Source organism: Triturus cristatus, chromosome 3_2 (genome assembly GCF_964204655.1).
Source record: "Triturus cristatus chromosome 3_2, aTriCri1.1, whole genome shotgun sequence".
Lineage (NCBI taxonomy): Eukaryota > Metazoa > Chordata > Amphibia > Caudata > Salamandridae > Triturus > Triturus cristatus.
This window is the reverse complement of record NC_140584.1, coordinates 873,072,695-873,096,755: the sequence shown is the minus strand read 5'-3', so window position 1 is coordinate 873,096,755 and position 24,061 is coordinate 873,072,695. Positions and strand designations below refer to the sequence as shown.

The 24,061-nt window shown below is 43.7% G+C and overlaps 1 protein-coding gene across 4 annotated transcripts in view; it reads left to right on the top strand.

Moving 5' to 3' along the window:
- The window catches only part of EFCAB5 (EF-hand calcium binding domain 5), a 592,664-nt gene that overhangs the window by 231,137 nt on the left and 337,466 nt on the right, over positions 1-24,061 (top strand). For all 4 annotated transcript variants that reach the window (XM_085649237.1, XM_085649235.1, XM_085649236.1 and 1 more), the window contains exon 2: positions 11,133-11,968. In XM_085649237.1, the coding sequence (XP_085505363.1) occupies positions 11,139-11,968 (830 nt within the window). In that variant the 5' untranslated portion in view covers positions 11,133-11,138. The remainder of the gene's footprint in view (positions 1-11,132; positions 11,969-24,061) is intronic.

Genomic DNA, 24,061 nt, shown 5'->3' with positions numbered 1-24,061 from the left:
TAGCTGATTTTGCCAATAAAGGTTATATTTTTTCATGTCATCTTTTCTAAACTCCATCAGGATCAAGTAAAGCGAGCCAATCCTTTTTTTTAAAGCGAATCCCCTTCACTAGTATATTAGGAGAGAGCTTAATATGTTTTTTTAAGCAAAAATCTCGAATTTGGAGATATTTAAAAAACGAGGAGTGGGGTAACTGATGTTTATCTACAAGTTTTGCATACGTAACAAATATTCCATTTAGATCATATAAGTCTCCAATTCTACATACGCCATTTCTTGACCAGCTCTTTGCCACATTGTCCCAAAATACGGAAGGGAGTATTTTATCAGCACTGAAAGGAGTATAATATGTGATTCTGCCCAAATGTATTAATTTCCTAACATTCCTCCATACTTTAAAGGCGGAGTCTAATACCTTGAAGCGGGTATGTTTGTAATAATTGCCCTCCAATTCCTTTAATAAACATCCTTTTGCCTGTTCTCCTAATAAGAGAAAGAATATCGAAGGTGCATCCGCTTCATCCTCCATAGGCTCACCTGTCAACATAAGCCGCATTCTTTGTAGAGAGCAAGCATAATAGTAAAATAAAAAATCTGGTAGACCGCGTCCACCCTTTTCTTCAGATAACGTCAACCATTTCATGGCACGTCGAACTTTTCCCGGGGCCCAAAAAAAAGGCCCACACATAGACTGAAGTTGCAGAAGAATTTTTAAGTGGAAATTCCAATGGGATACTCCGAAATAGATATAATATCTTAGCAAGAACATTCATCTTAATGATGTTCCCTCTTCCTATTATAGATAATCATAGACGGCCCCATCTCTCTAATGATTGCTTGACTTGAGATATTGTCTCTTCCCAGTTAGTATCTACTATCTCTTGCATTCGAGTCTTGATTTTTATACCTACATAAATAACCTCATTTGAGTGACCCTTGAATCTTTGAATAGGATTTTTTGTGTGCACAAAACTTGAGTTTTTACTGAGTCCAAAGTCTCTAGCTAATTGTTCAATCTCGCCGATTGCCTCGCGAGGATCAGTCGTTACAATCGCGATATCGTCCGCATATGCAAAGACTGAGTATGCAATGTCTTTAACAAAAAATGGTTTAATATAGGGTGAGTTTTGGAGACTAATAATAAAGGGGTTAATAAATAAAGCAAAAAGCAAAGGAGAACACGGACAACCTTGCCGTGTCCCTCTCGTTATAATAATCTTTTCAGATTTTAAGCCCATGGCGACAATTCTAGCTTTGGGTATTCTATATAAAACCTGAATTGTAGTCAAGAAAGCCTTCCCAAATCCCATCCTTCTCATCACTTCCCATAAATATGACCACTCCACCCGATCGAAAGCTTTCTCAGCATCAAGTAATATCAACGGTAGATCCCTCTTTTCCACTTCCGCTATATCAAATAAAGTGATAACCCTATTAATATGCGTGACCGTGCCTCTTTTCAGAATAAAACCATGTTGATTTGTTACCACGAGCGATGTTATAACCTTAGATAGCCGGTTTGCAATCATTTTAGAATAAAGCTTGCTATCACAATTCAGCAATGATATTGGGCGGTAAGATCCGGGTAGCTCCGACGACTTCCCTTTTTTACTGAATACCACAATTGAAGCATCATTCCATGTATTTGGGGCAGCCCCCCTTTGTGCCGATCTAAATATCTCCAGCATAACCATTTTCAATGATTCAAAAAAACATTTCTAAACCTCCCCAGGAATAAAATCAGGGCCTGCCGCCTTCCCATTCGGTATACTTCGAACTGCCACCTCTAATTCTTCCATAGAGAAGGGGCGATCGAGAAATTCCGAGTCGCTCTCATTTGATTTGCTAAACATGCCCTCTTCCCATTCCTGACCTGCAACAGAGTTTGGCTGATGAGTATACAATTCCGTAAAAAACTGCTGGAATATATCTAATATTTCTCCCGGCTCCTCATGAATCACCCCAAACTGATCCTGTGGTTTGGAGATTGAACGAGAAGTCGCCTTCATCTTTAATCTTAAAGCAAGGGATCGACCAATGGATTCTCCATATTCATGGATATGCCGTTTATTTACTAAATAATTCTGCGCTATCTCTTGGGTCCATACCCCGGTTATACTCGCCCGACACCGTGCTACTTTGGCCTCGCCCTCAGTTATCTTCTATAAATTATCCTTTTTCCCAATTTCTTTAATCAGCTCTTCTTCAGCCACCCTTAAACTGTTATACAGCTCCCGCATTTGAGATCGTAATTTATTTTGATTATGCAACCCATAGCTCACTGCCTCCCCTCTAAAACAGGCCTTAAATGTGTCCCATACCGTTTCAATATTAGCCGATCCGAGATTAATATTGAAAAATTCTACTATCCACTTATTCATATGAATTCTATATTGTTCATCAAGACAGAGCTTCCTATCATATGAAAAGCTTCTTAAACTATATACCTCTTTCATGGTTGGACACTCAATTAAAATTGGGGAATGATCCGATGATACTCTAGGGAATATCTGTATTTTAGTCCCACACTGAATAGATGTAGAGATTAAAAAATAGTCCAACCGAACAAATTTCTTATGAGGAGCAGAGTAATAAGTATATCCGGGACGTGTTGGGTGGTTTTTACTCTACATGTCAACCAGGCCGTGATCAGTGACCAAATTATATAGGGCTTTAAAAACTCGTAGTTTGCGACCCCTGTAATTTTCTAAGCCGGCAGCCAGCTTCGTAGTATTTAAATTAATATTCAAATCACCACATATAATTAAAGGAGATCTCCAATTAGCAAGTTCTGTATTTAGCCATCCCAAAGCCTCGGAGTCGTCTATATTAGACCCATAAACTGAGCATATTGTAAAGAATCCACCTCCCACTTTTAATTCTGATATTGCCCATCTACCCCACTTATCTGTTAGATTACGAACAGCATTACAATAACCGGGTCTGGACAAAATCATTACCCCCCTGGTGTTATTAGTTTTTTGAGAGGCGGCAATTAAAGTATAACCTAAATCTACTATAAGCTTTCTTTTATCCCATAACAAATGAGTTTCTTGTAAACAAAGAATATCTGGTTGAATAAAGCGGATTTCAGCTGCAATTCTCTTCCTTTTATTAACATGGTTGAGCCCAGATACATTAAATGAGCAAATTTTAGTATTGCATGGCATACAATATTAATACCAGAGTCCTCAAATCATAATTGATTCTACCTAAACACCTATGTGTTAGGTTAATTACTTTACTTGAAATAATGTCCCAATAACAGCAATAGCAGCAATATATTTCCTTTTCATTGTTATTACTGCCACCAAAAAATCGCCGTGGAATTTTCCCCTTTATCCCTCTCTTCCCCATGTGCCCTCCACCACCTCACTCCCCTCCAAACCCTCCCCTCTTCCCCACCCTCCAGAGACCCCCCCAGCCACCCTTAACCGAGGCTTTAGGACCCATGGTCCAATCGATGGTAGCTAGCTGGCTGCATAACCCCTCTAGCGTTTCCCCACAGGACTATCCACAAAAAAAAAAAAAAAAAAAAAAGGAGGCATCCTTGTTTTCCCTTTTTTCTTTTCCACTCTAGATTCATCTTGACTTTTGGCTTTCTACCAGTCCAGAATATTCTTACAGCAATTGAATCATAAAACTGAGAGCCTAACAAACAATAAAAGTGAAAATAGATCAAATAGTTCAGAAAAGTGATTCTAAGTTAACTAATCTTTCAGTTTGATAAACCTGAAGAGGTAAGAGTCATTCATAGACTGAAGATAATCTTTTGCTGCCGCGACATTAGTGAAAAATCGAGTTTTCTCCTTATAAATCACCTTAAGTTTCGCCGGATTCATAATATAGGCTTGAGCACCCTTTATTTTAAATGGATTCACCAACTGTCGCAGCTGCCAGCGATTGTCCATTGTATATTTTGAGTAATCAGGAGTAGCAAAAAAAGTAAAACCTTCCGCCATAGATTTCTTATTTGGTTGAGTATGCATATATACATCTTCTCTGGCGCGAAAATTATTAAAGGCCACAAGAAAAGGTCTAGGTTTAGTGGTATTCTGCCCAGATCGGAGCTGAATATTAAAAGGATATCTATGGGCGCGCTCAATCTCCCGCTCCCAGTCCCATTTACTCAAGCCCGGAAAAGCCTGCTGAAATAATTCCACGATAAATTTACGCGAATCTTGTCCTTCTTTACCTTCAGGAATTTGCATCAGTCTTAAGTTATTGCGACGAGCACGATTTTCGAAATCGGCCATTTTCCATAATAAATCCTCTTTATTACCACTTAAAGTCTCTGTGACCAATTTCTGTTTTACCAGCTCGTCCTCAATATTAGAAATTCTAGTTTCCACCTCCGTAAACCTTTCACCAAAATCAGACTGTGCCTTAACTAATCTCCGAATGGAGCCTTGCAGTCTTCGGCGTTCTGAATTTTCTGACTTTCTAGTGCAGTTTTGTCCATATGGCTCAGAATGGTCTGATATATCGTGGTCAAAGTAATATTGTCCGTCGAAGCTTCTTGAGATCCCCCATCCGCTCCGTCTCTCATAGATATATCACTTCCACCTCTGACTGTAGCGGGACTTTCCCCTTCACCAAGTTCCCCCAGTTCATTATCGTCCTCATATTCACTCTCAGCCTCCTCCATACACAGTTGTTTAGAATATTGTAGAACCAAGTCTCACATGAAGAGGCTGAGTTTTCTGATACCGAGTAAAAATCCGCAGATTCAACCTCCGTAGACATAACCATAGTCGATTTCCCTGGAAGAGAATTTTCCACCAAAATTAAGCCATCAGAAGGGTTTGACAAACTACCATCCTCTACTCCGGTGTTACACTGCCCTTCTGGCCTAGTACTATCTATTTCTACATTTTGATTTAATGGATTAGCTGCGATAATAGTATTTTGTGGCATTACTGAAGAGCTTTCCAATTGAGGTCCTAGCTGCACATTAGGAGCCTTCCCTTTTCGCTTTTGCTCTGAAGCCGTGAACAGAGCAGATATTGTCTATTTCACTTTCCCTGAGCTCTTAGCGGGAGTCCCTGTCCCGGTTTTCTTCACAACGGCTGCACTTAAGTCTTTCTCACCTCCACCGGTAGTCACTGATGCGACGGTATCACCCACATTCACCTCCTGTCCGCGTTGTTTGCGAGCATTTTTCGGGGCCATCACTTCTCTCAGCCCTCTCTCCAAACAGTTGCGTTCGGCGTTCCGATGAAACTCGCCGCGTAACCAAGCTGCAGCACCTGTGTGGGTACCGCCCACCAGGCTTGACGGACTCTCACCAACGCTGTGACCGCCTCCAGCATCGAAATGCTTCTTCGAAGTACAGCGTCCTTCACCTTTTCGTAAGGATCTCAAAACTACCGTGCCACACTAGAAGCCGCTTGCCCACTTATATAACGAACTCCAAACTGCCGAAAATCCACAGTAAGTAAAGCGATTCGGCACTACTCCATATCTTAGACCTGTGGGTCAGCGAGAGGAGTCAGCTCAGACGTCCGACACGTCCAGCAGCACGAGCGCCATCTTGCCTCTCCCAGGCCAATTGATCTTTTTCTTGTTTGTTTGCAGGATTGTTCTGAATTTCTCAGAGCAGGTGGTATTTTCTCAATTTCAATTTTCGTATACATTTGAAGATGTCAGTCCTGGTATGAGAATAATTAAAACTACTTTCAGATGTATATGAAAACCTTCAGGATTTAGAGTGTGTATGAGTTTTTGGGTGGTAAGGGAATATTTAGGGTTTAGGGTAGGTATGGGGTTTTGGGTGGTAATTCTTTGGAGGGTTTGGGGTGGGTACGGGTGGCAAGGGAAATTTTAGAGTTTATGGTGGGTATAGGTTTTTTTTGGGTTGCAATGGTTTTTTTTGGGTTTAGGATGGGTACGAGTTTTTGGGTGGCAAGGGAATTTTTAGGGTTTAGGCCGGGTAAGGGTTTTTGGGTGTCAAGGGGATTTTTAGGGTTTAGGGTGGTTAAGGGTTTTTGATGGTAAGGGATTTTTTAGGGTTTAGGGTGTGTAGGAGTTTTGGATGGCAAGGGAATTTTAGGGTTTAGGTTAGGTTTGGGTTTTTGGGTGGTAAGAGTATTTTTAGTGTTTGGGGTGGGTATGCGTTTTTGGGTTATGTTATGTTATGTTATTTATTCTTTTGTATAGCGCACGGCTACTCAAAAAGAGTGTCCCGGCGCTTTAGGAGAAGGAGTGCTGCAACATAATAACATAACAACGTTAGAAGAAGAAAAAAAGACCGAATGCCAGACAAATACATGCAAGAAAAAGACAGGCTACTGGGTGAACAGCCAGGTTTTAAGGCCTTTCCTAAACGCTAGTAGGCTGGTAGCTCCCCGCAGAGTGAGTGGCAGAGAGTTCCACAACTGTGGCGCCAGTAGTCCAAAAGAGCGGCCTCCCAGACGAGCTCTCTTCACACGCGGAACAACCGCCAAAAACAGGGATTCCGACCTCAAAGACCGGGTCGGATGATAGAAGACCAGTCTCTTTTGAAGGTACTTTGCTCCCACCGCGTGGAGAGCTTTGTAGGCCAGAGTCAAAGCCTTAAAAACAATCCGTTTCCGGATCGGGAGCCAATGCAAAATTTTCAACAGGCCCGATACACTGGCCCGTCTATTTAATCCGAAGATAGCTCTCGCAGCAGCGTTCTGCACCACTTGGAGCCGCTGCAGCAAATACTCCGGCAGCCCCAGGTAAAGAATGTTCGAATAATCCAACCTGGACCCGATCAAAGCCTGCACTGTCAGCTTCCTATGCTCTTCCGACAGCAGGGGAAGGAATCTCCGCAGCATCCTAAGGATGCCGAAGCAGATGCCCGACACCCCCAGGATCTGGGATTTCAATGTTAACCCCTTATCCATCTTGACCCCCAAGTTCCTGGCTACTTGGGAGGAGCAAGACGGGGGAAACATATTAATCGGCCACCAGGCCTGCCAGTCTGGCTCTGTGTCGCACCCAAAGAAGAGAAATGGGTGGAAATGTTTTTTTAGGTATAGGGTGAGAATGGGTTTTAGGGTGGTAAGGGTGTTTGCATTTGTGTGTGTGTGTGTATATATATCTATATCTATATCCATCTATCTATATATATATATATATTTATATTAAAAATATATATATGTATATACATAAATATATACATACATATAAATATATATTTACAAATATAACTATATCATATATATTAACAAATATATAGTTGGGTTTATGCTTACCTGGTACGTTTTTACTATGCATATGCCTATACCATACATGCCTTAACAATGCAAATTTAGTTGTAGAGGCATGCATGGTAAAGCTATACACGTGGTAAAGACTTTTGTTGTAGTGTTGCGCTCATTATAAGGACGTGTTGTAAAGCCATTCATGGTAATGGCTTGCGGGGTTCCTTCATACATGCCTTTGTGGGAGCTAAACCCCAATATTTTACTGCACCCCAATATTTTGATGACAACCAAATGTACCCCCGGAGGCTCTGCTCCTGCACCCTTGATCTTGCGATTAGAGTAACCATCCGCCTCGACATCAGGCCCAACAATTTAGCGGAGTAATATTTATAGTGACTGGGACCATTCAATAGCTGAGTTTTAGATCAATGAAAAGTTACATGGTTTTATTACACATTCTAAAATAGGCATTACAGAGAAATGCACAATACAGACCATGAAGGATCAAATACAGAGTACATACTCAGAAATCAGAATAATTCTCAGTTCCAATAAGCAGCAAAAATCATAAATGGAACGGAAAGACCCTGGTAGAAAAGGGAAATCATCAAAAGAATTGGACAGAGTCCTGTAAGAAAAATTAAAGTCTCTAAATTCTATTGATCAGATTCACAGGGAACATTGACCCCATCTACAGGGAAAAAAAGAAAGGCTGTGGCTCACCCCCCCAAACCAAAGGGTTTTTATACACCTTTTATGAACACAGAATGAGAAAAATCAGCAAATTCAGCATTGCATGACTAAAGATAACACATATTGAGCAAATCAGAATAGGGCTCATCACAATATTAATTATAACACTAAACTCTTTCTAAGATAATAATGCAATCCAGAGATGTATAACACATTATTAAACATTTTCAAACATAGACTCATACAGTGCTATCAGGCTTGCATCGGAACTTCCAGCAGAAGTGTTCTTCAGAATCTTACATTATGCATACAAAGAAAGTTTAATTCACAATACATGCTCTGAATAGAAAATAAACACTGTCCTGTACCCCTTGAAAACTGTGGGGAGAGAAAACACACAGGGGGACATTGATTAGGAGTGGCATAACTAAAATACATTATTAAACACACTTCAAAACCTCTAAATAAAATAATTTGAAATGCATGATTAATAATTCATCGGCTACAACTATATCCATTATAGAAATCTTTAGTATTCAAAAATCATTTGTCACCCAAAATTGCACATTTAGAAAAAGCTTTAACTACCTTATCCCTCAAAGAGGTTGTGCTGGACTACAGCTATGCATAGTGGCTCTAGGTACATTCAGAACCCTCTGGAAGTGGCGTTCATACAATTTTTTCAAAAACTGTGAGGATAGAATCTCCTCTGCTATAATCCATCAACATGCAATCCAAACGTCATTGAGGCTTCCTCATTGCCCTTATGGTTGGCACACAGAATCTGCAAATATTCATTGCATTGTGATCTGGCCTCAACAATATAGAGTTCTCTGTTTCAATGTTGTTTTTAAGAGTTTTTTAAAATAATATCGAGGACAGGATCTGCATTTCTGTGATACCTTACATCCTCTGTGGGGTATGCTTATGCACCCCTACATCGTCATACCTTAATATTTCTTCTATGATGCATGTTCTACATGTTGCTGTAGATCTGTTGCATCACAGAATGTCAGCCACAGCATAACTTTCCGAACAAGGACAACCAATCAAATTGAATGGAACCTTACTCTCTCATCCTATCCAATTCAAATATTTTGTTTCAAATTGGTAACCTAGTATTCCCTTCAGAATCACACATAATTTAGTAGTCCAGATACACAAAAGCTTAACCATTTAAATCCTGCCTGACACTCTTTTGTTCACAGGCATATTGAAAATTAGTAAATGGATTTACACCAAACCACGAAAAGGGCTAAGTCTGAGTACACTTTTATCTTCATGTCAAGTTTGGTCTAATTCTGTTAAGCAGTTTTTGCTACAGCGAAGCAAAAGGATTCATCTGGGGCTTAAAACAGGGAAAAATACCTGCAGATCACATATAATGTTGTCACTCTTTACCGATTTGCATGAAATTAAAAGTGAAAAAGTTGCCCTGAAAAATTTAAAGCGGCTGCCGAATTTTGTGCACGTTTTTCAACATAAAAGGTAATAGCAAGAAAGGCTATAAGAAGAGAAACCTAATTTTCACAGAGGTATATCCATGTATTACATTTGATGATGTGTAAGGATTACATACTGCCTGAGGGCTGTGAATCATTGCTCCTTTTCTCAAAAACAGTGAAATGCTCAGTTCTTTGTGTAGTATATATAACCACGGTGCCAGTATATATTACTCAGGCGTTAACCTGTTTCTAAGCCCTCCCAGGTTTGGCAGATAAGGATGGTAAGGGCCAAGAATCTAAGCCAGTGTTTCCCAAACTGGGGTCCGAGGACCCCCGGGGGTCCGTGGCACATTCCCAGGGGGTCCGCAGGCAGCAGTTTTAAAAGCACTGCAAAGTTCCTTGTAAAATTAGCAGTTTTCGAGCAACTATAAAAGTGTCAAGAAAATGCCAGTGATTAATGTACCTGCTGGAGAGAGATGAGAGTTTTGTCCAGTGGCAGCTTTGACTTATCTAATGTGACACAGAGGGTTAATATGCCTACTGCAAAGAACGTGTACCATGCATTTTAAAAAACAGTATTTTATGTGCATAGGTCAGTGGGTTACTGATTTTGTCACAGAGATTCTTTTGTCACTGTGCAATTCATAAGGGACAATCGTAATCTAGCAGTGTCCTATAAACTGTCATCAAAGAGCCACTTGCAAACTGCATGGTAAAAGTTAGCTACATATGTTTATTCCTAGTCTATCATTATCCTGGTGCTGCTATGTTCCCACTTCCTGCACAAGAAAAAGTTTGTAATGCCGTTTTGTCACTTCTATGTGTGCTGCCTAATGCAGCACACATGAAAGTTACAAAACGTCATTTTTATTAAAGATTGTGTATGTGCAGGAAGGGCCACCTTCCTGAACATAAACAATCAAAGGTGATTTGCTTTTTCCGTTGGAAAAAGCAAAAACGAGGAGAAATAAGGCATTTCTCCTCATTTCGCCAAGTTAAGACCAGGTTTTCATGGTCTTAATTTTGGTGCTGTCTCCTATGTAAGCTGACCTTGTAAATAGAGGGCAGCGTCAAAATCAATGGGTATTGGAGTGGAACGCCCACTGCAACTCCCACTGCCCACCTTTTTCACGCTAAGCATTGCGTGAAAGGGGGCCTTATTTACAAGGCAGCCTTAAGCCACAATAAGTGGCTTAACGCTGCCTTGTAAATAAGGCAAAGCCCCTATTGCCACAGGAACATCGCAAAAAGTGACATTTCCATGGTGACAGGGACTTGTAAATATGCCCCTAAAATCCTTAGTAATTCGAGTATTTGTTTTATGTGCACGTGTGTGTTTATTTTTTCGAATTACTGTTTTAATGTTTGAAATTTAAATCCTACAAATTGCTTGGGGGTCCCCGGCTTCCAGTGGTGACTCAGTGGGGGTCCTCAGGAGTCAAAAGTTTGGGAACCACTGATCTAAGCAATTTGTCAAGGCTCCATCGATGTGTTCAAATGGGGAAGCCAGGATTTGAACCTGGGGTTCTGCTTCAGTAGCTGTCACCTAACTATAAGGCCACATCTTTTTCATGGCACTGTTTCTGCCATATGACTAGTTTTGAAATGGGGAATACTGCAGCGTCCAAATAGGCCAGTTGCTCTCTGTTGCATCACAACACAATTAGAAAGTAAAGTTATGGTAAGAATCTTCAGCCCATTCATGTATTCTTAGCTCGAGTGGTTCAGTCTGTACAATCTATTTAGCTCGTGAGTTATAAATGCAAGCATGTCAGCTCCCACCTTAATGCTACTCTTTGTAAATTTAAATGTTTTACAGTGAAAGATGGCTACTGAGGCCAAAAGCAGAAAGCTGGTCCCTAGAGGGAAATCTGGTCAGTCAGGCTGCGAGAATGGTGGCAGCAGAAGGCAACGTGCCAGTCAAGCCGGTGAGCCCGAAGATGCTAGCCAGAGACAGAACTCCTTCAATAAAGTCCAGCAGAGTGTCCTTAGCCTGCAGGAGGCCACTGTGGATGGCTTGAGCCAGGTCGAGGCGGAAGAGGAGGAGCTGCTTCAGGAATCCCCGCCGGACCCCTTGGGCAGGGTGCGGTTCAGTGAAGACAAAGAGACAGTGGGTCATGGCAAAGAGCTGGTCTCTAGTGGGAAATATGACAACTCAGGCTGCGAGAATGGTGGCAGCAGAAGACGAAGTGTCCGTCGAGTCGGCGAGCCCGAAGATGCCAGGTGGAAACGGAACTTCTTTGATAAAGTCCAGCAGAGAGGCCTTAACCTGCAGCAGGCCACTGTGGATGTCTTGAGCCAGGTCAAGGCGGAAGAGGAGAAGCTGCGTCAGAAGTCCCCGCCGGACCCCTTAGCCAGAGAGTGGTTTAGTGCAGACAAGGAGACCGTGGACACCAGGGCATACCTGCTGGACAAACTGCTGCCCAGCCTCGTGCCCGGTGTGGAGAAGCTTCTAAAGGAGGTGGAGAAGCGGCAGCTGCTAGATCCCCCTGGAACGACATCTCCCAAGTTCAATCCAGTGAATTTTTTGGCAGAGACTCTGATGAGGAACAACCCTCAGTTTGTAGGTGGCCAGAAGCCCTCTGCTTATGATCGAGGCTTGAAACAAGTTGTGAAGGACCTGAAATCTCAAGTCTTCGATTTGGAGTTCAACAGGTATTATTATTATTATTACTACTACTTACTACTAACTATAATAATAATGTAATAACTCTGTTTTGTACAGCGCGTCATACCACACTCCTTCTGTTTTTAGGTTCTGTACATACCAGTTTTTACTATTATCTAATTTATATTATCTAATTTATTTGAAGGCGTGAATGAGTATAAAGTGTCTCTTAATATATTATCCGACGTAAGAGGAGCATGGTATAACATGAAGTAGTCTGGGAGTGTTAGTTTTAGTTCATTACTAATTGCAGACACTCTGTCTCCCTGTGCACAAGTCGCTCAGGAGCTATTCAACTTCCTTTTGTCTCTCTCTGCCATCATGTTTCTATCTTACCACTGCATTGAGAATGTTTTGTTTTTAGCTCTGTCCCATTTGTGTTACTTTCAAAGCATGCTAACTACAAGGCACTGTTTAACGTCAAACAGGACTAAATAGGTTGTTTAAGAGATTTATGTTTCTGGCTGGAAAGGTCTCCCTCTAGGTGGCAATTCCCTAATTTGATGGCACTACCGCACTGTTTGCTTGGGATTTGCGCATTTAAATAAGATGGCTGTGAAGGGAATACCTGCCTTTCATTGAACCCAAAAACAGTGGTGGCTCCTCCTCTAATGTGGAGGAGCGAAACCTCACTTTGCAGCAGTGAAAGTAAGTAAAAATAAAATGATAATAACTCGAGGTTATTATCATTTTATTTTTTCCTGCTGCTGGCAGCTTTGCGGGCAGAGATGGGCGGGGCAGGGCGGGGTGGGGTGGGGCAGGGCTGCTCCGATGACAGAGGAGCAGGATAGGAGTGGTTTGCTACTACAAAGTGCGCATGACTGCTTGGCCGGCCAGAGATGGGAACTTTGCCTGTTCTCCATGCAGGCTGTGTTACAGCCTGCGTAGAGAATATGCCTAGGGTCCCAGCCGGTGTCTGAGCGCTGAGCCATGGCGCCCAGAATGCAGCCTTGTGATTGCCTCCGGGGGCCTCAGTCTGGGTGCTTCCTGTTTGGAAGACCGACCAGGATAGAAGATGGTGGGACACCCGAGAGGCGCGACGACGGGGGTAAGTAATTTTTTTTCTTTTTTTACTCCTACTTACCCCCCTTGCCCTGCCAACCCCGTTTGGTGCTGGTTGCTCCTGCCCAAAAGTGATAGGTGGACATGACCCGTTCTGGACTAACCCTTGTCACCTGACAGATGTACCACCAGGCCTAACCACAGACGTTCCATAGCCCTTCCCGAATAGCATGCTGCATTGGCAGTAACACTTTGGGGGTTCACATCTTTCAAGAATACCATTATGGGAAGTTTTTACCGAGTTTTGGCTGTGCGGGTCACACAAGCCTGTTCCACAGAAATTCAGTGGGGCTAAAAATGAGAATCAGCCAAATGGCTACTCATTTTTTCACTATAACTTATTACCCTACCCCAGTATTGGTGTATGAGGTGCATTGGTCAGCTGCAATCAAGACACTGCGGTCTAATTGGCCCTTGTGTGCACACAAAAAACTCTCAACCCTTCACTAAATCCCTTTGCTCAGGAGCCTTCTCTGCGGAGAAGATCGATTTCTGATGCTGCACGCATTATCTATAAATGTTGCACTCGATAAGTAATCCAAGCCATACCCGTGCCTGCAAAGTCTCTCCCCCAGAACTCATTCAGGTGGGCACCTTCCACTCCTCTGTATGACATAACCACAATGAACACGTCTAACTGAACACTACCTGTTTGGAAGGTGCTGAGTCAATGATACATTGGAATGGTAATGGCTTGATTAAGCAATGTTCAAAGAGCATCCCTCTTCACATTGCAGAAAACAATTTCCAGGCCAATTTTATGGCCTTTATTACGGTTGTTTCCAAAACATACAGAATAATCAGATCGTTGCGAATGAGAAGCAAAATTAGAACACTGGAATGTTGGGGGCTCCATTAAAGGCAATCTAATGGCTCAGGGCTAATAATGGCTGGTGTAGGCCTTCTGCTCCAACATTCATCCTTCTCCTTTTCCCTTTTTAATTTAGAACATTCTACTCTCAGTGGGTGGAATGTTCTAACAGCCTTAGCTGTTTTGCATTTAACAACCAGTACAGCCCTCGACTGGGGACTCTAAAGCTATATTATATGTATTTATTTTACATGAGATAGGTTAGTATAGTGTAAACACACCACTGCAGTCTGCTTCAAATAAATAATTCAGGAAATAGCATGTTTCTTAAGATCTGCAACTTAAACCTCAGTTGATTCGTGAGTAGATTGTCATTATTGGAAAAAATTGAATTGTCAATGGAGATGCACATAGAAGGTGTAAAACAGTTATCAAGAACCTCAATAGTGTTCTTTCTCTGTGGGAGTTCTTATTTCCATTTCCATTTGTTCATTTATTTAAGGTATCGTTTTAACACTGTACTCAACATGAACACTCCACAATTATCTCAATGCTCGAATAAGCAGTATTTTTAATTAACTTCTTGAGTTTATAAAATTTTACCTGTATTGGCGTTTTGTTGAGTAAAATCTGCCCATCCAATAAGCTGAACTTCCAAATCTTACAGGAAACGTAGGACTAGGATTCCTAAACAAGGTCTATAAGGAATCACTTTCCCTGCTATTTGACCAGAAGTCATTTCTGCCAAGGCTTGTATGGCATGTTTATCCAGTATTGGGGTATCTTTCATAGATTCACATGCCTGAATCATTCCCCGTCGCCGAGATGGGAGTCCCACGGTAAAATACAAAAGTAGTGCCATAAGTAATAAATAGGCCAAAAGAGGCCAAAGGCTATATCTTAGTAGCCTATCTATGTCCTTATATGAAAAGGACCAAAAGTCAGCTCCAACCAATCAGCTATCAGCACCCTCTAGAACACTCCCAACAGAAGCAGTTCTCCTCAGATTTTTACCACACATCGTGTGTGAAGGGAGTCTCCCTGAGCTCTGCTCAGTTTGTTCAGCTATTACTTATCCAAGATTATACTTCATGTTTCATTTCTCTGACCCTGGCACTAATATGGCAGTAATATGGCAGAGTGGCAGAAAACAAGGTAATAGACTATGAAATATGTCTAACCTTTTCCTCAAAAACTCTCATGTTCTGAGAGATGAGGCTTATATTGGGACTACAGAAACTTAAATCTGTCACTTCTAATAAGGACAATGAGTATTCCTGCACCTCATAGGAGAGGTCAAAGGGAGAGGTCGCGCCAAGAGTCTCCAGAGGATGCGCAAGAAAGCCATAAAAAAGACTTACCTTGAGTCTTGATAAGGCACTTCTCACAGAGAGAGGCAATTGACAAAAGAAAAAAAAAACCTCCTCAGAGGCAGATCCTACAACTCCCTATTCATCCCTGACACTACATCAGGGAAATCCTCATAACCTGACAATGAGTCTATAACAAAACTCCATGCCTACTATTACCGCCTCACCAATATTGACCTCGTCTATGATGGCCTCCTACGACGGTCGTCTACGACAGCCTCATCTATGACGGTCGTCAATGATGGCCTCATCTATGACGGTCGTTGACGACTGCGTCATCTACGACGGTCGTCGACGATGGCCTCATCTACAACGGTCGTCGTCGACGGCCTCATCTACGACGGTCGTCGACGACGGCCTCATCTACGACGGTCATCGACGACAGCCTCATCTACGGCGGTCGTCGTCAACCGCTTCATCTACGACGGTTGTCGACGGCGGCCTCGTCTACGACGGTCATCGATGGCGGCCTCATCTACGATGTCCGTCTACATCGACCTCATCTATGATGGTCTCACCTACGAATGGCCTCATCTACGATGGCCTCATCTACAATGGCATTGTCTAGGACAGCCTCATCTCGACGACAACCTCATCTACAATGGTCATCTACGATGGTAGTCTACGACAGCCTTATCAATGAGGCCTCAACTACATATGGCCTCATCTACGTATGGCCTCATCCATGAATGGCCTCATCCACGAATGGCCTCCTCTACGAATGGCCTCACCTATGATTGCCTCATCTATGATTGCCTCATCTACGATGGCATTGTCTATGACGGTCGGCTACGACATCCTCATCTATGATGGTTGTTCGTGACGGTCATCTATGACAACGACCTCGTCTGCGATAACCTCGCCTACATAACCATGTCTACGACGACCTAGTCTATGATGAGATCCTCTACGATGGCCTCATCTATGACTGTACAACGGCCTCGTCGATGACAAAAGATTGTCAACATCAGCATAGTCGTCTGCGTCTTCCTAGGCAACTATGATCTCAATGACAATATACCATAGTCATCAACAAGTACAAAAAACAGATAGTCCAGAATAGCTTAATGACACAAATTAAGGGGACTAATACGAGTCAGTCTATAACAGTACCCAATATATGGAGAGGCAATATGTGGAGCAAATTCACCACTTCGCTCTGCTTCCAACTTTTACAGCATAGGTCAGATCTATGTCACTCTAGCACTAAACCTATAGGGCGTGTTACAGGACTACTACTAACACTTTCCCGAGACTGCAAAGTTATGTTGTGCCCGGTATGTCCGCATACTCCAATGCTCCTGCCACAAAAGAGTTATCCCAAGGTAAAAAAAAAAGTTTTTTTTTTTACTTTCCTTCCTGGGAACGACCCATTCATATCTGGTCTTGATAGGGAGAAAGCCCACAACTGCTGGATTCCCCACCAAATTATTTTTGATGGTTTCCAGACCCTTAGGAACATGCAGCCAAATGCTTCTAACTTCCAAAAGCAAATAAGAAATGGTCTGTTCTTCTTCTGATTTTAAATAGAAAAGCTGTGAGACCTATTCCAATTGTTGATTTATCAGGGAGGAATTGCAATCATGAAAAACCCTGTCACGTATAAGCCAGCCTTACCAGCAAGGAGACGTTCTCAACTATGCCTGGTGCTACTGTGTGGGCTGCCCAATCATTGGCACATACACAGAATTTCTGCCGGAAGACAGATAGGGCAAAGATTACAAACAATAAATAAATATAAAAATTATTTTATATATATACATGCAAGGTCGGGCTGAAACGCGTCATTTTGAGTGTTGAAATAAATAAATTTGCACTGAAACTGTGGTCCGTATCATATATATATATATATATATATACACATATATATATATATATATATATATATATATATATATGAAAAAGATTCTACAGGGGTTGAAACCTCCTCATCAGTAAATATATATTGCGCTATAGATATAGCCTCAATAGGTATTTCACAACTGGCAGGGCCAGTGGTCCTTAGACGCCAATGTTGGTACAAGACCACTGAATATAGAACCTTTGGTGCAAATATATCTAAGATTTTTACCATACCATTGCGATGTTCTGTTTGGCAAGCACGTTGACGACACCTTTCAAGCAGTCAAGGATGACTCTGACACTGCAATATTTTTTGTCACATTCAATTTCAAAAGAAACACCCTTTTGAGGCACTTGTGAAAGAGATACTCATCTGTATCAAGAATGATGCCAAAGGTATCAGACTTAATGACGCTATCAGTAGCCTTTAGGCTAGCTTACCTACAATGACAACGTTCTAGTGCTGCTTACGCCATCCTCTTGGAGAAACAGTTCCAAAATGATGTCATCTACTCCACCAAAAGGAGGGTGCCCCCCTCATCTGCATCTGCTTCGAAAAGGAGTGATGGCTACGCTACCTTGAGGTTCCATAGAGAAAGGAGTACATTTTAAGCAAACAGGCTTCTATTCTCGTTTTTTTCTTCATAGACACGAAAATAAAGGATTGGCTATCTATCGTAGACCTCTGGAAATCAAACAAGTATTTCTGAAACCAATACTGTTACGTGGTCACCCTCTCCGACACCACATGACAGCTCTGAATTTACAGGATTCATACTTCCACTTTCCTCCCACGCATTAAAGCCCTCACATTTGGCTTCAGTTCAACTTCCTGCATTTTACTTACTGCATAGCCCTTTGCCAGTTTCTTTCAGGACGAAGGGACATCAGGTATTCCCCTACCTCGGCAACTGGTTGATTAAAGTATCAAAGACATTTTAATTGTCCACGGCCACAGAAGCTTGCCTAAAGTTCTTTCACAAACTAGGTCCCCTTATGAATTATCTAAGATCATCAACTCATTCATCCCAGAAGATTCCTTTCCTAGGCCGCAACACTTGATACTGTCCAAGACAAAAGACTTTCTATCCTAAGCTAAGCAACTAAAGTTGTAGGAACTGGCTCTCAAAAAAAAAAAAAAGAAGAAATCAGTGCGTTGGATCAATTAGTTTCTGGACATCATGTCCTCCGCTATCAATATGATCCATCTTGCAGACCTGGAAATTAGACTCTTACAGGAACAGCTACAAAACAATAGCTACAATCTAAAAAATGGTTCAGGGGCCTGTTGATCTTTGCACATGTATGATGAAAACTCTAGACTGATGGTCCCAGATCTCCCACCTATTAGAGGGCCTCACGTTCTTACCCTAAATTCCTCACTTCGTAATGACTATAGATGCCACCCTGGAGAGCTGGGGTAGTCATCTACAGACCCTACAAATTCGAGGAAAATGGTCTCCGCTCCAAAATAACATGCATATCAATCGCCTGCAGCTCAAATCCATCCAACTCTGTCTCCAAGTTGTCCTGCCAATGATAGCAGAGTCTTCGGTGTTAGTTCGCACAAGCAATACCACCAGCATGCAATGAAGCGGCCTCCACGAATAAAGTTTGATCAGTCGGCACCAAATCGTTCTGGGACAAACTGGCTCTAGATTTCTTTGCAACAAACGAAACCCGCAAATGCCAGTTCTATCCAACTTGTCATCCACATCCAGGATCATGAAGGAAAACTTTTTGACACATAATCCAGGATCTCGGTTTAATTTTTCCCCTGATATCTTTAATACATAAGGTTCTCAGCAACAGGAAAGTGGAGCAGGGTCCTCTCATCTTGATAGCCCCCACTATTTTCATGCGTGGCTCCTGAATTCTGTCAATTTAAGGATTTGACTATTACACAGGAGTATAAAGACATTATTGCCAGGTCTTGTGCGGATGGCACCTACAAGACTTACAGACTGAGATGTAAGCAATTCTGTCTCTGGTGCCATCAAAACAACGTGCATCCGTGTATCTCTGCTTCAGAGCAAATCTTACCATACCTTGGCAAAATCAGGACTAGTTTATTCTTCAATTAGAGTTCATCTAGCAGCTATATCTCGATATAGACGCTCTCCTAAACGTCTGTCTCTTTGTTCTACGAGAATTGTACAGCAATTCATGAAAGGCTTGTTTCGCATTTATCTTCCCGTTAAGGCTTCACCTCCTGAGTGGCACTTAAATATAGTCCTGTCGCAATTGATGAAGCAACCCTTTGAACAAATCCATAGGGCTGACATCAAATACCTGGCAAGTAAAGTGGCTCTTCTACTCGCCCAAACATCAAACAGGAGGGTTACTGAAATTCAAGCGTTCACGTTAAAACATCCTTTTCTTCTTTTTTAAAATAAATGGTTATCCTCTGGACGAATTGAATCCCAGATTCATCCCTAAGGTTCCTTCACAATTCCATGTAAACAAACCTGTCATTCTAGAGTTTTACTCAGAACTATGTAATTCTGCGGACGAATCCCAAATTAATTCCAAAGGTTCCCACGCAATTTCACTTGAACGAACCAGTAATGCTACAAACGTTCTTCCCAAATCCATCCAGTCCAGCTGAAAGGACATTACATTCATTGGATGTAAAAAGGTGTTTGAAGTTTTATCTTCAAAGGACTAAGGATATTAGAAAGACGGATCAACTGTTAGTGACCTATGGTCGAGGAAAACAGGGAACAGCTGTTACAAAGCCACAATAGCCAGATGGGTCACATCTGCCACTCAATTCTGCCACGAAAAAGACAATGAACCTCTCAAGTTGCAAGCTAAAGCGCACTCCACCCGAACTGTTGCTGCATCCACAGCTTTGTTCACTGGAGTTACATTGGACAAGATATGCCGTGCTGCGACATGGAAGAATGTCCACACATTCACAACACATTACTGCCTCCAATCTGCACAAAAGGAGGATGCAGCGGTTGGACAAGCTGTGTTAAGTCATCTCTTTCACTAAGGTCAGATTCCTATTTCTTTAATGCTTGTCTATTAGTAGCTTTCTTTACTGTTGCATTGCTTACAGTGTTCATGCTCCTATGTTTATCAGCTTAAACGTTTCTTATGCTGATATTCACTGTATGATTATTGCTTTTATGCTTTGTCATTGCAATGTTTTAAAATTGTGGAAGTATATTGGGATTTTTAAACTACATGTCTCCCACCATCCGCAAACAACAGTACAATGAAAAATTTCCTAGTAACCATGACGGAAAGTTTCAATTCTATTAAGGACGCGGAGGCGAGGATTATGCTGTAACTTCCTTTATTCCTACAGCCAGCAGTATTCAACTCCAACAATGACAAAAACTAGCACTCCCAAGGTGCTCTGTGTAGTTCATAATGTCCACCAATCAGCATGCTCCGTCATCCCCGAAGGCGTGTGCTTCCCGGGTCAACTCCTCTTTCGAGACTGCGCCCAGAACCAACGTCCAACTCGTCACTCGTTCTTGACTCCATCAGATCCTGAAAGAAAGAACTAGAGGCCCATGACTCTGTTCTCTAGTCCAAGATAAGCAACAATTCAATAAACCACAGAAGCAGGATGACTCAAGGCATGCGTTTAAAACAATTAAAATAAGAGAATAATTATACCATACGAGGCCTCGCTCACCCAAAGAAAGGCGAGCTACGAAACTCAATCCCGGGCGGGAACAGGAGGTCACTAGAGCCCTGGGTGGGAATAATCCTCGCCTCCGCGTCCTTAATAGAATTGAAACTTTCCGTCATGGTTACTAGGAAATTTTTCATTCTATGTCAGGACCGGAGGCGAGGATTATGCTCGTTCAAAGCTTATCCACCACCAGCGAGACCATATCCATGCCTGGCTTAAAATAGAACCTCTTAAACATCGAATCCGATGACCAGTCTGCCGTGTTCAGGATATGCTCCAACCTGGCACCCAGGGAGAAGGCCTTTGACGCCATGGCGCCTCGCACAGAATGGGCTCCAAACTGCGAGACATTTATGCCCGCCTCCTGCATCACCCATCTGATCCAACGCGCTATCGTTGGTGGTGAAACCGCTTTGAAGGGCTTACGTAGTGAAAGCAACAATTGACGTTCGCCTGGTGGGCGAGTCTCCTCAGTCATATTCTCATACTCCTTAAGACATCTAACCACACAGAGCTTAGGGGAATGATCGAAAGCTGGATAAGAAATGATCCTAGAATCCGACTTCGTCCTCCTGACGATATGGAAGGTAACTCCTTGAGGTGTATACACCCTACCTGAAATGTCCAGAGCTCTAACATCTGAGACTCTGCGACATGAAATCAGGCATAAAAGCATCGCCAATTTTGCTGACAATTCTTTCCTGGACAGGTATCTATTGGCTTGCCAAGACCTGAACAGACGAAGGACCTTGTTAACGTCCCACAAAGAAGAATACCTGGGTTCTGGAGGGAGCGACAAGCAAATGCCTCTCAGTAACTTACAAACCATTGGATGCTCTCCCACGGGATGACCCTGGACCGGCATATGCCCTGCAGAAATCCCTGAACGATAAGAGTTAATCGTTCTGTAGGCAAGGCCTTGCGACGCTAGGGACGCCAAGAAGTTGAGGATAGCTACCACTTTGCACTCCATGGGATCCTGGTTGTTCCGAACACACCAACCGACCCATCTAGCCCAGGCCGACTTATACCGTTTGTTGGTGCTGTCCGCCCATGCCGCCCCCAACAGCTTCTGAGCGTCCTGCGATAACCCGCCGACTCTCCAGCGATGCCTGAAATCCACCATGCCACGAGGGGCATCCTCCCTTGCTGGAGAAGGGGATGGGGAAGACCTTGGGAATCCCTCAGAAGAAAAGGATCTCGGGGTAGTAGGATTGGAGAATCCCAAGAAAGTTCCAGAAGAACTGGAAACCACACTTGAGACCTCCAATACGGGGTAATCAAGACCACTCTCGTCCGCTGCCTGCGAACCTGCGTCGTGAGTCGCATGATCATTGCGAATGGGGGAAAAGCATAGCCCGCTTCCACGGACCAATCCTGCAGGAAGGCATCCGTGGCCGCTGCTAAAGGATCCGGCTTCCAACTGTAAAACCTCGGCAGTTGGTGGTCCAACCTGGACACAAACAGACCCACTGAAAACGGACCCCACGTGTTGTAGAGGCGCTTAAAGACCTCTGGTTGAAGTTGCCACAGGCTCATATCCGTCCAACTTCTGGAGCACCGATCTGCCACCACATTGGCTACTCCCGGAAGGTACTCCGCCGACACCGAGATATTGTGGGACAGGCAAAACATCCACAGATCCTTGGCCAGATCTGCCAATGCCTTGGACTTCGTCCCCCCCAGGTGGTTGATGTAACGCACCGCCGAGACGTTGTCCATTTTCAACAGGACATTGCACGAGACCTTGTCCTTGGTCCAACAGCGAATGGCAAAAGAGCCGGCCATCAACTCCAGGCAATTGATGTGCAACCGGCCTTCCTCAGCAGACCATTTTCCTCCTGTAGAGGAGTCCCCGCAGCGAGCCCCCCAACCCAGCTTGCTGGCGTCGGATTCTATGACCAAATCGGGGTCGCAACCAAAAATGGCCCTGCCATTCCAGGCCTCCATATGGTCGAGCCACCATTGCATTTCCCTGCGCACCTCCTCCGTGAGCGGGACTTGGTCCGAGTACTGGAGCCCTCTGCGGAGGTGCGACGCCTTGAGACGCTGAAGAGCTCTGTAATGGAGCGGACCGGGAAAAATCGCCTGAATTGACGAGGACAAGAGGCCCACCACTCGTGCAATCTGCCGAAGCGAAGTGGCGGGACGTGCTAGAGTCCGCCGGAGCTCTCTGCGAATCTTGACAATCTTCCTGGGAGGGAGGCTTATGGTCCGAGCCACCGAATCGATGGTAAAACCTAGGAAGGTCACTTGCCTTGAAGGAACCAGAAGGGATTTTTTGACGTTGATGACAAACCCCAGATGCTGCAATAACTCCGTAGTCTCGATGAGACGATTGGATAACCGCTCTGGGCACTGTTCCAACAACAGGATATCGTCCAAGTAGACGATGAGACGCAAGCCCCTCCCCCGCAACGTTTCCACTACCGGCTTGAGGACATTCGTGAAGCACCACGGTGCTGACGACAGGCCGAAGGGGAGGGTCGCGAACTCGTAGACCTGGTCTCTCCATATAAACTGAAGGAAACGCCGGTGGGGGGGAAACTCTGGCACCGTCAGATACGCGTCCTTTAGGTCCAAGCGGCCCATCCAATCCCCAGGTTGCAGCAAGTCGCGCAGCAGATGGATCCCTTCCATCTTGAAATGGCGGTAGACCAGCCACTGGTTGAATTCCTTGAGGTTTATGATGGGGCGTTGACCGCCATCCATCTTGTCCACCACAAAAATGTTGCTGAGAAACCCCCGCGGATGTAAGGGAGCAGGGACTATCGGTCCTTTCCGCACAAGCTCCGCCACCTCCCTGTCCACGAGAGCGGCTTTGTCTTGTGCGAAAAACAGCGGTCGGGGTCGAACGTCCTGCACAGGAGTTCCGTAAAACTCTACCTTAAAGCCCTTTACAGTCTGCAACACCCAGGCGTCCGAGGTAATAGTTCTCCAGTTGCTCTCGAAAAGAGCCAACCTGCCCCCCACCCCGAAGTGTGACAGAGGAAAGGCACTCACCTGAACCGGCCAGCTGCTGACCTCGGCCCCTGCCTCCTCTGCCTCGGGAGCCCCGGCGGGACTGGAAGAACTCTTGCCGTCCTGTATCTGTGGCCTTCTTTCCGCCTCTCTGCGGGCCTTGCGTGTAGAACTTGCCGGCCGAGCGGCCCCGGCCCCGGCCACGACCGGCACTGACAAAAACACGCGGGCGGAACACCTTCTTTATTGAAGTCTGCGCCTTATCCAGTGATGTAAAACTAGAGACAAATTTCGTCAACTCCTTGATAAAACGTTCCCCGAACAAACCGCCATCTGCCACTGTGCCCGCCTCCGAAGAGGCTAGGTCGCCCAGCTTGGG